The sequence below is a fragment of the Falco naumanni genome, chromosome 1 (assembly GCF_017639655.2).
Source record: "Falco naumanni isolate bFalNau1 chromosome 1, bFalNau1.pat, whole genome shotgun sequence".
Lineage (NCBI taxonomy): Eukaryota > Metazoa > Chordata > Aves > Falconiformes > Falconidae > Falco > Falco naumanni.
In genome coordinates this window covers 51,046,886-51,059,222 of record NC_054054.1, presented here as the reverse complement: position 1 = coordinate 51,059,222, position 12,337 = coordinate 51,046,886, and the positions used below count along the sequence as shown (strand labels likewise).

The 12,337-nt window shown below is 37.9% G+C and overlaps 1 protein-coding gene across 9 annotated transcripts in view; it reads right to left on the bottom strand.

The window, feature by feature from the left end:
* Window positions 1-12,337, bottom strand: part of PPP2R2C (protein phosphatase 2 regulatory subunit Bgamma) — a 207,203-nt gene that overhangs the window by 90,543 nt on the left and 104,323 nt on the right. For 3 of the 9 annotated variants that reach the window (XM_040593641.1, XM_040593651.1, XM_040593662.1), the window contains one exon: window positions 4,131-4,286. The exons of the other annotated variants lie outside the window; for them this stretch is intronic. In XM_040593641.1, coding sequence (XP_040449575.1) covers window positions 4,131-4,143 — 13 coding nt within the window. In that variant the 5' untranslated portion in view covers window positions 4,144-4,286. The remainder of the gene's footprint in view (window positions 1-4,130; window positions 4,287-12,337) is intronic. 9 annotated transcript variants of the gene reach the window in all.

The following is a 12,337-nucleotide window of genomic DNA, read 5'->3' as shown; positions in this document are numbered from 1 at the left end:
AGACAGAAATCAGCTTAGCTGTTTAGATTTCTAAATATATTAAGATAAGGGTACAACATTAGCTATTGAAAGTAATTACCACTTTTTGCTCACACAGTATTTAAAACTTTGAAGAGCAAATGTGCTATCTAGTCATTATATTAACTCTTTAATTGTTCCTTCTCCCATCAACTAAGTGGCAGATAACTTTAAGCTAATATTTAAATCAATCTTTATTAATCGGAGCCCTAATGTAAACTTGCTAATGGCTTCACTACACAAATAGGTGAAGAAATAAAATCCAAACAGAAAAGAAGACAATAAAAAAAAATGAAATAACTAATACTATATTGGCTATAAGCTTTTCTATTGTTTCCTCAAAGGTCAGAATAATCTATTTTCCTAAGGAAATACCATTTTTTTCACTTTTAATTTCTATAACAAAGGAATAGTACGTAAATATGCAAGTAGCCAGAAATGGAAGTTTGTTAGTTACTAGTACATTTTAATGGCAAAAAAACATAGCACTGCATAATCAAAGACACGTGACGGCACATCAGGTTTTTGGAATCTTTGATTATGCGGTACAAGACTGCTCAAGTTTGCACCACCTCCATAATACAGAAAAGTGAAAACATCCTTGAAAAGAGCAAAAAAAAAGAAGGCTACGTAACTCCTCCTGAAGTTTATTTATAACCACTGCCCTGCGAGGGAACATGGTTACTGATCATTCTGTCTCCCTATGATGTACCAATACAGGATCCTGATGTGCGAGTACATCAACTTGTCAGAAGCGGCTAGAGCAACATTAAATAGCAGTGTGGCAAGCAAGTGTTCGGTGATGAACTTTTATGTGCACTCGGCACTGCGACATACTGCAACATGCTGTTGCTGAAAAACCATCACTTCAGCTGCTCACCAAGTTTGTTGTGTTTTTAGATGGAAATGCAGTGAGATAAAACGAACCACTACAAAAGCAAACACCATGCAACAACGTATTTTATTCACTCCTCGTACAGAACAGGGCAGAGTAACAACAGTCCTGTCACCTGGCCATTGCTGTGAGGAACTGAAGGCTCATTTGGAAATCCTCTGTTGTGCCAAATTCATGCTCTTGCCATGAATTTCAATGAGATTTAAAGATCTGCTTATTCCTGTTTTTCTGCCTTACCTCCCTCCATGTTTCCCACTCTGCACCTTTTAATCAATGCAGAAAATCCATTGGGCCCATTGGTTGTGGAGACCTCTGACTGTATGAACTGCCCTTTCTAAAGGGATGATTTACCTCTGTATTAAATCCACAACTATAGTAATAGCTGCTTTATCTCTATAGAATCCCTTTTAATAGTTGAAACTCCAAATTAACTTTTCTCTCCTTACATTGTAAGGTCTCTGTGTCTGTGTGCTTATTAAATTAGCATAACCAGTTCTCTCTACAACCAACTCAGAGATTTCTTCCACTGAACACTTCAAATCTGCATTCTCTCCTACTTGCTTCTGATGATATTCATCCTCAGCCCTTTGTGCTGAAGAGTTGGAGCTAATAAGATGATCTGTATATCATTGTGCTCTAACTCAAGCTAGTATCTAGCTGAAACATCGTAACTTTTACTAAACACATTTAGTTCCATATTAAGACCTTTCAAATAAAGACAAAATTTTTGGGTCAAGCTCTCAAAAACAATGGTAAAAGAAACTTATTTACCATGACTTTTTCAGAATACCTTTCTATATATTGAATTAATTCATTGAGTGACTACTAAACTAAAGTAAAATTGTGATTATACAGCTGAACACAAAAGCAGCTGTCAAAACCCAACATTAACAAATCTCCAACTTATCCTGACTTTTGGGTACTTGACTTCATTAAACATGTTTTTCATTTAACACAAAAATGCCCCTGGGCTTCAGGTATTTCTAAATTTTGTAGTTATCGACAACTGAATCTCCTTCATTTATTAGCTGAATTTTAAAACTATCTCTAGCATCCTACTACTGTTATAGCGTTATCTATACTAACAGCAATGTTATGCCACAACAGCCTTAGTCTTGCTTCCATGTGTGGTTAAGGAGAGCCTGACCCATCCTCTCTGCTCTCCTTTGTCAGGGTCTGGAGGACAGGCTGTCCACATCCACCACTTCTGCAGCAGGCATTACATCAAAACATACAGTTAGCTTTAACTTTCTTTGCCAGCCCCCAGATATTTCCGATGTGGTATCCACTGTTTATCTTGTAGAAGGAACTTCTCTTGAGTTCCTTTTCTGTTCAGAAATTATTTTGTTAGCAGTCAGAATATTCCTAAAGATTGTAAATAAAGAAGGGAGAACGATATTTTATAAAACACACCATTAAATAGCATCAGAATTTTCTAGGACAACGACAATGAATTAATGTCACCCGAATGATCTGACCCACCAAATGCTCAGTAGATAGATATACAATACATACAAAGACTTATCACAAAGCATTGGCAGTGGGCAGGGAAGGGAAGTGTTTGACACAGAACATGACAGGCCAGCTGAATGTCATCACAGACAGTATCACAACCCAGGAACAAAAGATGTACTCATCTTCCTGTTCCATTAATGGTACGCACAGAAAATTATCTGTGCCCCAAAGGCGTGAGCTGTTGCTGTCAATTGAAAAGGTAGACATTTTCTTCAATTATTTGCTGCAATGTACTAATTAAACAGGTGAATTATGGGAACTTTTCATTAACCTCTCACCAAGTACATATATTGTAAAAGAATTAAATTCAAAAGGAGAGCCATCTGTAGACCAACTCTGCAAGGCTGAACACCAGTGGCATTCATTTTTTAAATCTAATATTCTGTTGCCAGACAACAGAAAACAGATGCTACATAAGCAACTTCAAAGCCATATGCAACTCACAAATTGCACGTGACAACCAGACTCCTTTATTGTGGTCAGTTAATGATTTTGACTAGAAGTTGGTATAGGATCTCCCTTAGCAAGACCTGGACATTCACCAAGGGCCAAATGAGCCAACCAATCTGAGCTTGCAACCATGCATTCCAGACCCAAGCTGCTCTCCCCAAGTACTTTGTGTACTAGGGAGAAGCCACTGTAAGGTTTCCTAGCTGAGTGCAACACCAAAACAAGGATAAATCTCAACATTTGAAGGTGGAGGAGCGAACAGCTGCAGACCAACATGTAGTATGAAGGAACTGAGAAGACACATGCAGGAAGCATTCCCCCCATCTTTGGCCAAAAGAAAAGACAACTCTTAAGTCTTCCAACTCAATATCTAAACCATGTAAAAATAAAAAAATTAATAGCCTCTGTGCAATTGGATTACTATTCAACCAATGTCATGCTCAAATAAGACAATTTTTTAAAAAAATCAGATGTCATGGATGACCCAAGCAGAGCAATACATTCTATTTGATACCAACGTCTTTGAAAACGTGAACCAACACCACAACTCCAGAAACATCTTGAGACTGGTAATATTCTGTGTTATTAAAGTTATCTCCCCTATAGTTCAGAAAAGACACAGGTAGGAGACAGAAGATTTTCCCATCTAAAACAAAAGCAAAGAGAATTTCTGACCTCAGAAAGCAGGCCAGTTGGCACTGAGATTGCTTGCTCATTCCAACAGCTAGCTGAGATACCAAAGCAGATATAAGGAAACCTAATTATTAACTATCATTTAGAATAGTGTTTTATTGATCTATTTTTTCTTTTCATGATACAGCTGTTATTTTATAGTCAAAATCTATGCTTTGTTAGAACATAGTCTGTTCTCATTTCATGACTGCTGAGCACACAAAGTAAAATGAAAATTATATGGAGTTTTGTTTTAGGTTTGCACTTTTTTCTTTTCCATGGGTACTAAAACCAAATAAAGTTGTGCTGTCAACAGTCCCACTGTCTACCTGCCACTGAAGGCAAGTTCACAAGTCTCAGGAGAGACTGTTTCCCACCAAGCCGCAGCCTTGTAAGGAGCTGGCAACATCAAATCCAAGAGCCAGGCCAGAAGTCTCTTTCAATTAATATTTTTTGGGGAATGCTGATATGAAAAGATAGTCCACAACAATGGGGACAAACTGTACTGTCACAACTACCCAAAAAGCAACAGAATCAAGAGTCAAAGGAGATCAAAAACGGTTAGTATACATGACTGTACCTTGGTCTATCATTTGGAAGATACAATTTATCAGTGCAAGCAGTGCAGCTTGTCTACTATATTTAGGGCTAAACCCAGATGGATTCAGTCAAGGAAATCTGAGGATTCTAGATGCCACCACAGTCGCCTTGCGCACAAGCTTCCTTATAGCTTTCCCTAAAAAACAAAGAAATTCAAGACAAAAAAATGGTGAAAACTTTCCTCATCTAAGGATAATGTTTCAAGCAGGAACAAAACTGTTGACCCTGTAAGCAAGCAAGCACCTTGTTCTCCCAATCACTTTCAGTAACAGAATACTTCCTCTCAGTGGACATTCCCAGATTTACAAAAGTGTAAGTCACAGGCTGCAGCCCCGATCCTTCTAGCTCCTATATCCGCTTTCATCAGTGTAATTAGCTGAGACTGAGGAAAGTTTTCTCTCTCATACTCCCAACCCCAAAGAAGTAGGTACTATCTTTGGAATTATCAGGGACGTGCTGATAGTCCAGTCCTGATCTGTCATTGAAATAATTACTTTGAAATTCCTTGGTGTGAAACTCGTTGTACAGCTGTTGAAGGGATTCAACACACATTAATCAGTTTACCCTCAACAACAACAGTTTAAGAGAATGTTTGTTGAAGCAGGGTTTTAAGAAGCATTAACTGCTTCAGTCAATAAAATTTAAAATGGAGCCCCCCAAAAAACAGTCTACAGGATCTAGAGAACAGGTGCTCTTTCCCTTTTAAAGGTAGGACCTTCCTAATGAAAAACAGAAATGAAAAAGAAAAAATCACAAAAGCATAAAAATAAAATGCTCTATTTCAAAGAAACAAACTGTGTTTCTGTTATCAGAACATTAGGAGAGGAAGTTAAGGAACCCATTTTATATTAACATTGGTATTCAAAGCAGAGCAGCCCGAGCTATCAACCACTCATCCCAGGTCTACATAGCATCAAAGAGAAAAAAATAATGGATCCATGTAAAAATTTATTCTCCATTTTAATTTCTATCTTTCACTTTTCTTCAAAAGCCTTTCTTTTCTAGAAGATACACTGCAAAGAAAATACATGCAAGTACTGAACAGGGCAAAAAAGAAAATCTATTGTACGTGCTGGGATGATTTAAATGTTTATTTACACATGCTTATACTTAAATTTGCGGAGCGTTGAAACTCAGAAAGATGAAGTGCTGTATCAAAGCAGTTATTTTTATGAAGACATTTGTCATTATGTGAATCCAGTCCAGACAGCAGCAATCAATTCAAGTTAGTCACTCAGGTGTGTATCTGCATGCATCATACTCATGAGAGAGTTTTCTTTCTACTTATATTTGCAATATTAAAAGCAGTACTGCCATACATGCTGAATCTGAATCAAGCCCACCATATTCTTTTGAAGGAAATGGGGCAAGTCCTCTGGGTACGTAGACCATCATATCCCTATTATAATTTCCAAAAGCCGTGGAGCTGGGATACTTACACCAGCAGGGGACTGGTGTATGTCACTACTTGCAAAGATTCAGTAAGAGCAGTGAAGAACTATCAGTATGTGTATACAACTTGCGAACAGTAAGTCAAGTGAAATGTAGCAAGCCATGTCTTTGAAGAACAGATCAGTGCACAGAGTATTCTTTATATAATCAAACTAATATACACTCCCTATCTCTTGCATTACACTTCTTCTAAAAACGTAGAGCTCTACTAAATGAAATCTTGTTCCTTATGACTTGCCTTACAAGCTGGGTGGCAAGTAGACGTTGGCAATTATTAGCCAAGAGCAATTTCTAAGTGAAGTCATACAGGAACATACGTGTACTTTAGATGTCACTCAAAAAACTACTAAAATTTGTATTTTGTATAGGTGCTCTTGCAAAAATATTAAAATGCAAGGGCCACTGCAGAAAGTACTTCGAAGAGCTTGAATATTGTTGCCCACTTTCTGGCTTAAGAATTTTAGATGCTTAACACTTTAAAAATGATATGATCAATGACTGTGATGCTTGAATAAAGAACAGAACAATTTATCTCTAGATCATCTATCCCACTACTGGAAGACTTCATCTAAGCATTTATCTGCAGCAGACAACTACAGGAGAACTCTGACAAGTCATATTTCTGTCATTTTGCTAGGACCTATTTGCTGAGTTTTTCTATTTTTACATTTCAAATTGTCATCCCTTAATAAACTCACTATATCCCTGCCATCAAGTGAAGACCTGGACCAAAGACACCAATTGTCACTTAAGCACCTTGCTAGTATTTATGAACATTTTGATTTCATAATTACCTTCAGGATTATTTCCACAATACTTTTATTGTCAGCAATGGTTACAGATTAGCATAACTTTTCATAAATGCCCTCTATAGATTTTGAATGCAAGCCACCAAAAAGCTGCATCCAAGAAGAACAACTCTCATCCTTTGCTCTCCCTCCTGTATATACAAATATATTTCTAGATGAAGATAAGAATAAATATAAAATATCCCACATTTATTATAGCACAAAACTATCTGCCATACTCTAATAACTATAATGCCATAATGACTGCTGGTCATTCATACACATCTTGTAACTTAGTAAAAAGTTCTTTAAAGTAAGTTTAAAAACACTAAAACAATAAAAAGCTTCTGATGAAAACATCAGAAGATAAAACATGAGTGTTAAAAACTGTCTTCTGTTTTTTATGCATTCAGACATCCAGTGGCAACTAACAAATGTGACACCCACAGATATTAAATAAACTCTAAAAATATCTCTTGATACATCTAGATTTTTCTCGGTTTTTCATTTCACGGGAAAACATAGGAGATTGTCCCATGAGTATGTGTCTAAAGCATAGATTTGACATAAATAAAAATTAATAATTGACCTAAAAAGACTTCAGCCTGTTTAGCTAAACAGTCAATAGGGATATCTCCATGTTCCACTTATTATGAATGCAGGAATCCCAGCACAATAAATTAAGACTTACTACTTACTATAAACAAGGAAGAGTAGTTTACTGTGATGTCTTTTTTGGGGTTTGTTTTTGCTCTGCTCCTTTTTTTATTTTTTGTATTATCTTGGAAGGTAGATTTTTCATTTTGTTTGATAAGCTGATGCACATCTTCCTCTTGACCTCTTGCAAAGTCATGTACCACATGCTTAGAAACCTGTATTTCCTGAACATCACAGCTGACTGCTTTACTGTTCTGGTGGCACGTACACAGCACACTGAGGTTTACCTGGATGTCTAATGACAATGAGGAATTCAAACATTGAAATGGAGCTGTTACAGAAGTGGAAAAGTTCAAGGTCTCTATCAGCATCATTAAAGCCTCTCCAAGATTCAACTTCATCATTTAGTTACTATTCTTAGTCAAACCTTTGATAACTAGGAAGTGGTTTTGTTCATGCTCAGTGACAGCAGAGATTATCATTATTCACTGCCAGCATTTTAATCCACAGTGGTACATTATTACCTGCATACAGAAAAAGAAGGGGTACTGCATAAGGCTGTGGGAAAGAAAATGAAAGGTCTTATAACACTTCTGGGAGCAGTAAGTAAAGTGTTCTTCAGGAGATCCTGCTACGCACTGGGAAAGGCTTTTGCCAATGTATTGCACAGAGCACACAGACAAAAAGCATTCCTAAAGGAAATATTTTTTTTCTAGTTATTTTCCAAATTCAAATGTGTTTTCACATATTTACTGTTATCAGGTGCACTGTCTAGATTTTGATGGCCTTTTTGTATGTAGCACTGCCTTTTACAAGTGTGATTCCTAGAGATTTCTACATTGAAATTTAAAAGTTTCATTTGTGGTATAGCCATGACTTCAAAAATAAATTCTTTTCCATAAAAGAGCAGTATCTTTTCTTTGTCCTGCTGATACAGTTGCAGCCAGGGTGGATAGGAAAACAACCTTGCCTTCAAGCAGACAAGAGCTTCTTAAAACATGCAGAAGACCTACAAGTCTGTCCTACCTTTTTAGATAGTTAATCTATCAGAACATCCCTCCCTCTAACTACTTTGTCTTTCTTTTATCCTTGGATCACCGCAGCTACATATCAGCACCATTATGACTTTAAAATCCTTCTACGTTACCTAGCAGTCTTCCAGAATTTTCTTATTAGCCAAACAGCAACACTAAAATTGAGAAGACAAGCAGCAGAGTCTGGTAATCTTCCACTAGCAAATAATATCCTGTCAGAAACAGTACCATTTAGTAACACAATGAAAAAAATCGAAAACGGCCACAGAATAAAAACACCTGATCATTTTTTAGCTTGAAATTACTGATGCCCTTGGGGTGGTAGAACAACACAGAGAAATTAGTCCAGTGATTCAATTTTTATCATCATCATCATCCTGAAAAAGGACTACTGCCATTACCACCAGTACTAGCATACAGTTACACATTAGAATATATACCATAAACACAGACTGTGATAAATATTTTCTTGAACTCAAATTCTGCTATTCTCCCAACCTCTATAGATTTTCAAGCCAACAATAGCTGCTTTTTTGATTACAGCTGTAGTCTGTGTGACCGATTTCTTATTCTGGGCTGAATCATCACAAAAGCAAGCAGATTGGTTTAAAAAAAAAAAAAAAGCTGAATACCATAGCAACTGGCTCACAGCCCTGCTAACACACAGGAAGGGTTTTTTACTTGAAGAGCTACAAGTGAAAACATCAGGCCAAAAGCAGATCTGGTGTAAATATAAACACCACAACAGAACCACAGAAGTTGCTGAATCCCTCCCTAGTCTCTTCCCTGTAATACCTTTTGGGCAGCTGCAAACTTTCAGGTTCTTATTAAAATACAGTACAGGGAACAAGGAAAAAATATGTGCTATGGTATTAATTCTGCATATATACCTTGAAGCTTCAAACTCTTTGCCAAAGCAAACAGGATTAAATTTTGAAAAATCAAGTCCACAGAAGCGCAATAATAATAGAGCTTGATCTTCGGTTTTAATTAATAATAATATCAGTTCATAATTAAAATGATTAAAAGTTTCTAAAGGAATGTCTCCAAATACACTTTACATTGCCCAAGTTAGTTACTACATTTAGGAACACATCCAAGCAGCCACAATATATTGATAATAAAGACAATCACTTAATGACAACACCCTCTAAGAACTGCATCAGGTCTACAGGTAATATAATTGGAGCAGCATATTGCTCTGCAATAACCGTATGGAGTCTGTGGTGGGTTTATATGGCAAGGTTTTGTTGGGGGGAGAGCTTCAGCGGTGGCTTCTGTGAGAAGACACCAGGAGATGCCCCTGTGGTGTAAAGAGCCGCTTCCAGCAGCTCCAGGACAGACCCACCACTGGCCAGAGCTGAGCCCATGAGTGATGCCAGCGGCACTTCTGTGATAACATATTTAAGAAAGGGTGAAAAAGCTGCACAAGAGCAGCTGAGAGACAGGAATGGGAAAACATGAGCAAAATAGCCCTGCAGACACCAAGGTCACTGAAAACGAGGGGGAGAAGGTGCTCCAGGTGCCAGAGCAGCAGTTACCTTGCAGCTCATGGAAAAGACCATGGTGATGCAGGTTGTCCTCCTGCAGGCCATGGAGAACCACAGTGGAGAGATACCCACCTGCAGCCTATAGAGGACCCCACACCAGAGCAAGTCGAGATGCCCTGAAGGAAACTGCAGCCGATGGACAGCCCACACTGGGGCAGCCTCCGAGCAGGAGCTGTGGTTCCATGGAGAGGAGCCCACACAGAGGCAGGTTTTCTGGGAAGAACTGTGGCCTGTGGGGACCCACATTGAAGCAGTACATTCCTGAGGGACTGTACCCCGTGGAAAGGATCCATATTGGAACAGTTCTTGAAGAGCCCATGAGAAGGACCCATGCTGGAGAAGGTCATGAAGGACGGTGTCCCCTGAGCAGGACCTCACACTGGAGCAGGGGAAGAGCAGGAGGAAAAGGCGCAGGAGAGATGAAATGTTATGGATTGATTCTAACTCTCATTCCCCATCCCTCTGCGCTGCTCAGGGGTGGCAAGAGGTAGCAGAAAAGTTAGGAAGGAAGGAATGAAGTTGAGTCTGGAAAGAAAGGGGGTGAGGAGAAGATGGGTTTTGTTTTGGGGTTTTTGTCACTAACATACTGTATTTTTAAATAGTAGTAAATTAATATTTCTCAAGTCTAGTCTGTTTCACCTGTGACAGTAACCAATGAGTGATGCCCCTCTCCTTATCCTTTCATCTTATTTTCTTTCCCAAGAAGCAAGACATCATCTTGTCCTGCTGAGAAGGGGGAGCGAGAGTGCAGCTTGCTGGGCTCCTGACAGCCAGCCAAGGTCACCCCACTACAGAGCTCCTGTGTATGAGGAGAGCGTAAATCTCTCCTAGGCAACTGAAGCTATGAAGTTTTTGCTTTGAGGTAGATGTGCCCTTCTGTTCTAGGTTAGCCATCACAGGTCGTCAGTGTATCGCACAGCGAAGAATTACAGTCCTGTCTCTTTTCCACCATGTTTGGGGTGGCTTGTACTCGGGAGACTATTTCACTGCCTAATAACAAAATAATGACCCCCACTGAGTCTGGCTTTATAGGCCAGGAGAAAAGCCAGCTCTGCTCTCTGTGCATCATTTAAGAGGCATTCAAAACTTGCTATAAAGTAACATTAAGTCAAAAAGACCAAGTACAAAGGCTTCAGCACAACTACCTACATTGCTTTTAATATTAGGGCTAATTTTTAAATCAAAGAAGTCTGAGTTAAGTACAAAACTCCACAGCATCAAATTAATTTACTTGATCTCTATAAACATCATTCCTGAGTTTTTACTGGCATCAAGGAGTTCTATAAGCCACCCACACCTATGAAAATCCAAACATTATTTTGCAATTAAAATGAGGGGAAGAGCCTTACTCACGATTCCAGAAAACAGTGGTCTGATTTTCTAGTAATGAAATAATGAACTATGGAGTAATATTTTTATCAATATTAATTTTTTGGATCAGACAAGAAATGGCCACAAAATTCTTAAGGTCTTTTGACCCTCAACTCAAGCAGTCTCACAGGGAGTTTAAGATCTCAGGAAACTCCTCCATCAGAGACCCCAGAACCTGAATTAACAAAATATACTTTATTTTTTGGAGGTGATTTCATCTTACTAGTAAATTGCTTGACATATTCTACCCATGTTACTGAAAATGGGCATGTTTCTGTTTTGTCTCAGATCTTTAAGTCATAATTCAGACATCAGCCTAATTTTAATCATACATTTGTTCTTGATATGTACATATCTCAAGGTATGCTGGATTTATAATATATAGAGTGTATACAGACTTTGTTATACATTACTGAGAACTATGTACCTATCTCAGAAAGTATACATGTCATTTATCTTTTTAAAAATATTTATTTTAAAGTCACATTTTTCTTTAGTTTACATTCTATTAAGCTGTAAAATTCCCTAGTTTGGCTCCATAAACAGCATATAATTGTCATTTTTGTATCTCAAGTGGAAACAGGAAAAGCAGGACAAAGAGAATCCAAGAAACTTAGCAAAGCCACATTCAATGTTTTAGCTGCCCTAGATTTTAAAACATGGAGTTTCCAACGCTTCCCGTACTCATCAGCTAAGAATGCTTGATGGGCTGATCATAACAAAGTGCTAGCTCTTGCCCATTCCTCATACATTCAGAATGGGATTTTTTTGGCGAGTTTGTTGTGATACATCTTTGTTTTGTCTATAAGGGATAATGCAAGAATTTTTTTTTACTTGAGCTGCTTTCGAGCTATTCACACAGAAAGATTATCACCTGTTTCCTGAAAAATGTGAACTGGTACTCTCTGTGGTTGGTATTATTCATGCATACACACTTTGTTCAAAAAAGCATCACAGAAACACGTACATTAGAGATACCAACGTGCTCCTATAAATACAGCCCTATCACATACAAGACCAGATTCTGATTTTGTACCAGTAATTCTATTCAAATTATGTCAATGAAAATCTATTCTGCTTCCCAAAAATAGTAAATTTGCTCTGAAAATCTTATTATCTTAAGACAGAATCCAAAAGGAAGAGAGAGAACAGGACAAGCCAGAAATGTGGTTACCCATTCTGTGTAATCATACACACTTAGTCTTGCCTATATAAATAAGAAAAATGTAGATTCAAGGACAGTAACTTACAACAACAAAGGTCAGACACAAGGAGGGCTGGGATACAAAATTGTCTTTAACTTCATATCTGAAAGAATTTTTCCATGCTCGAAGC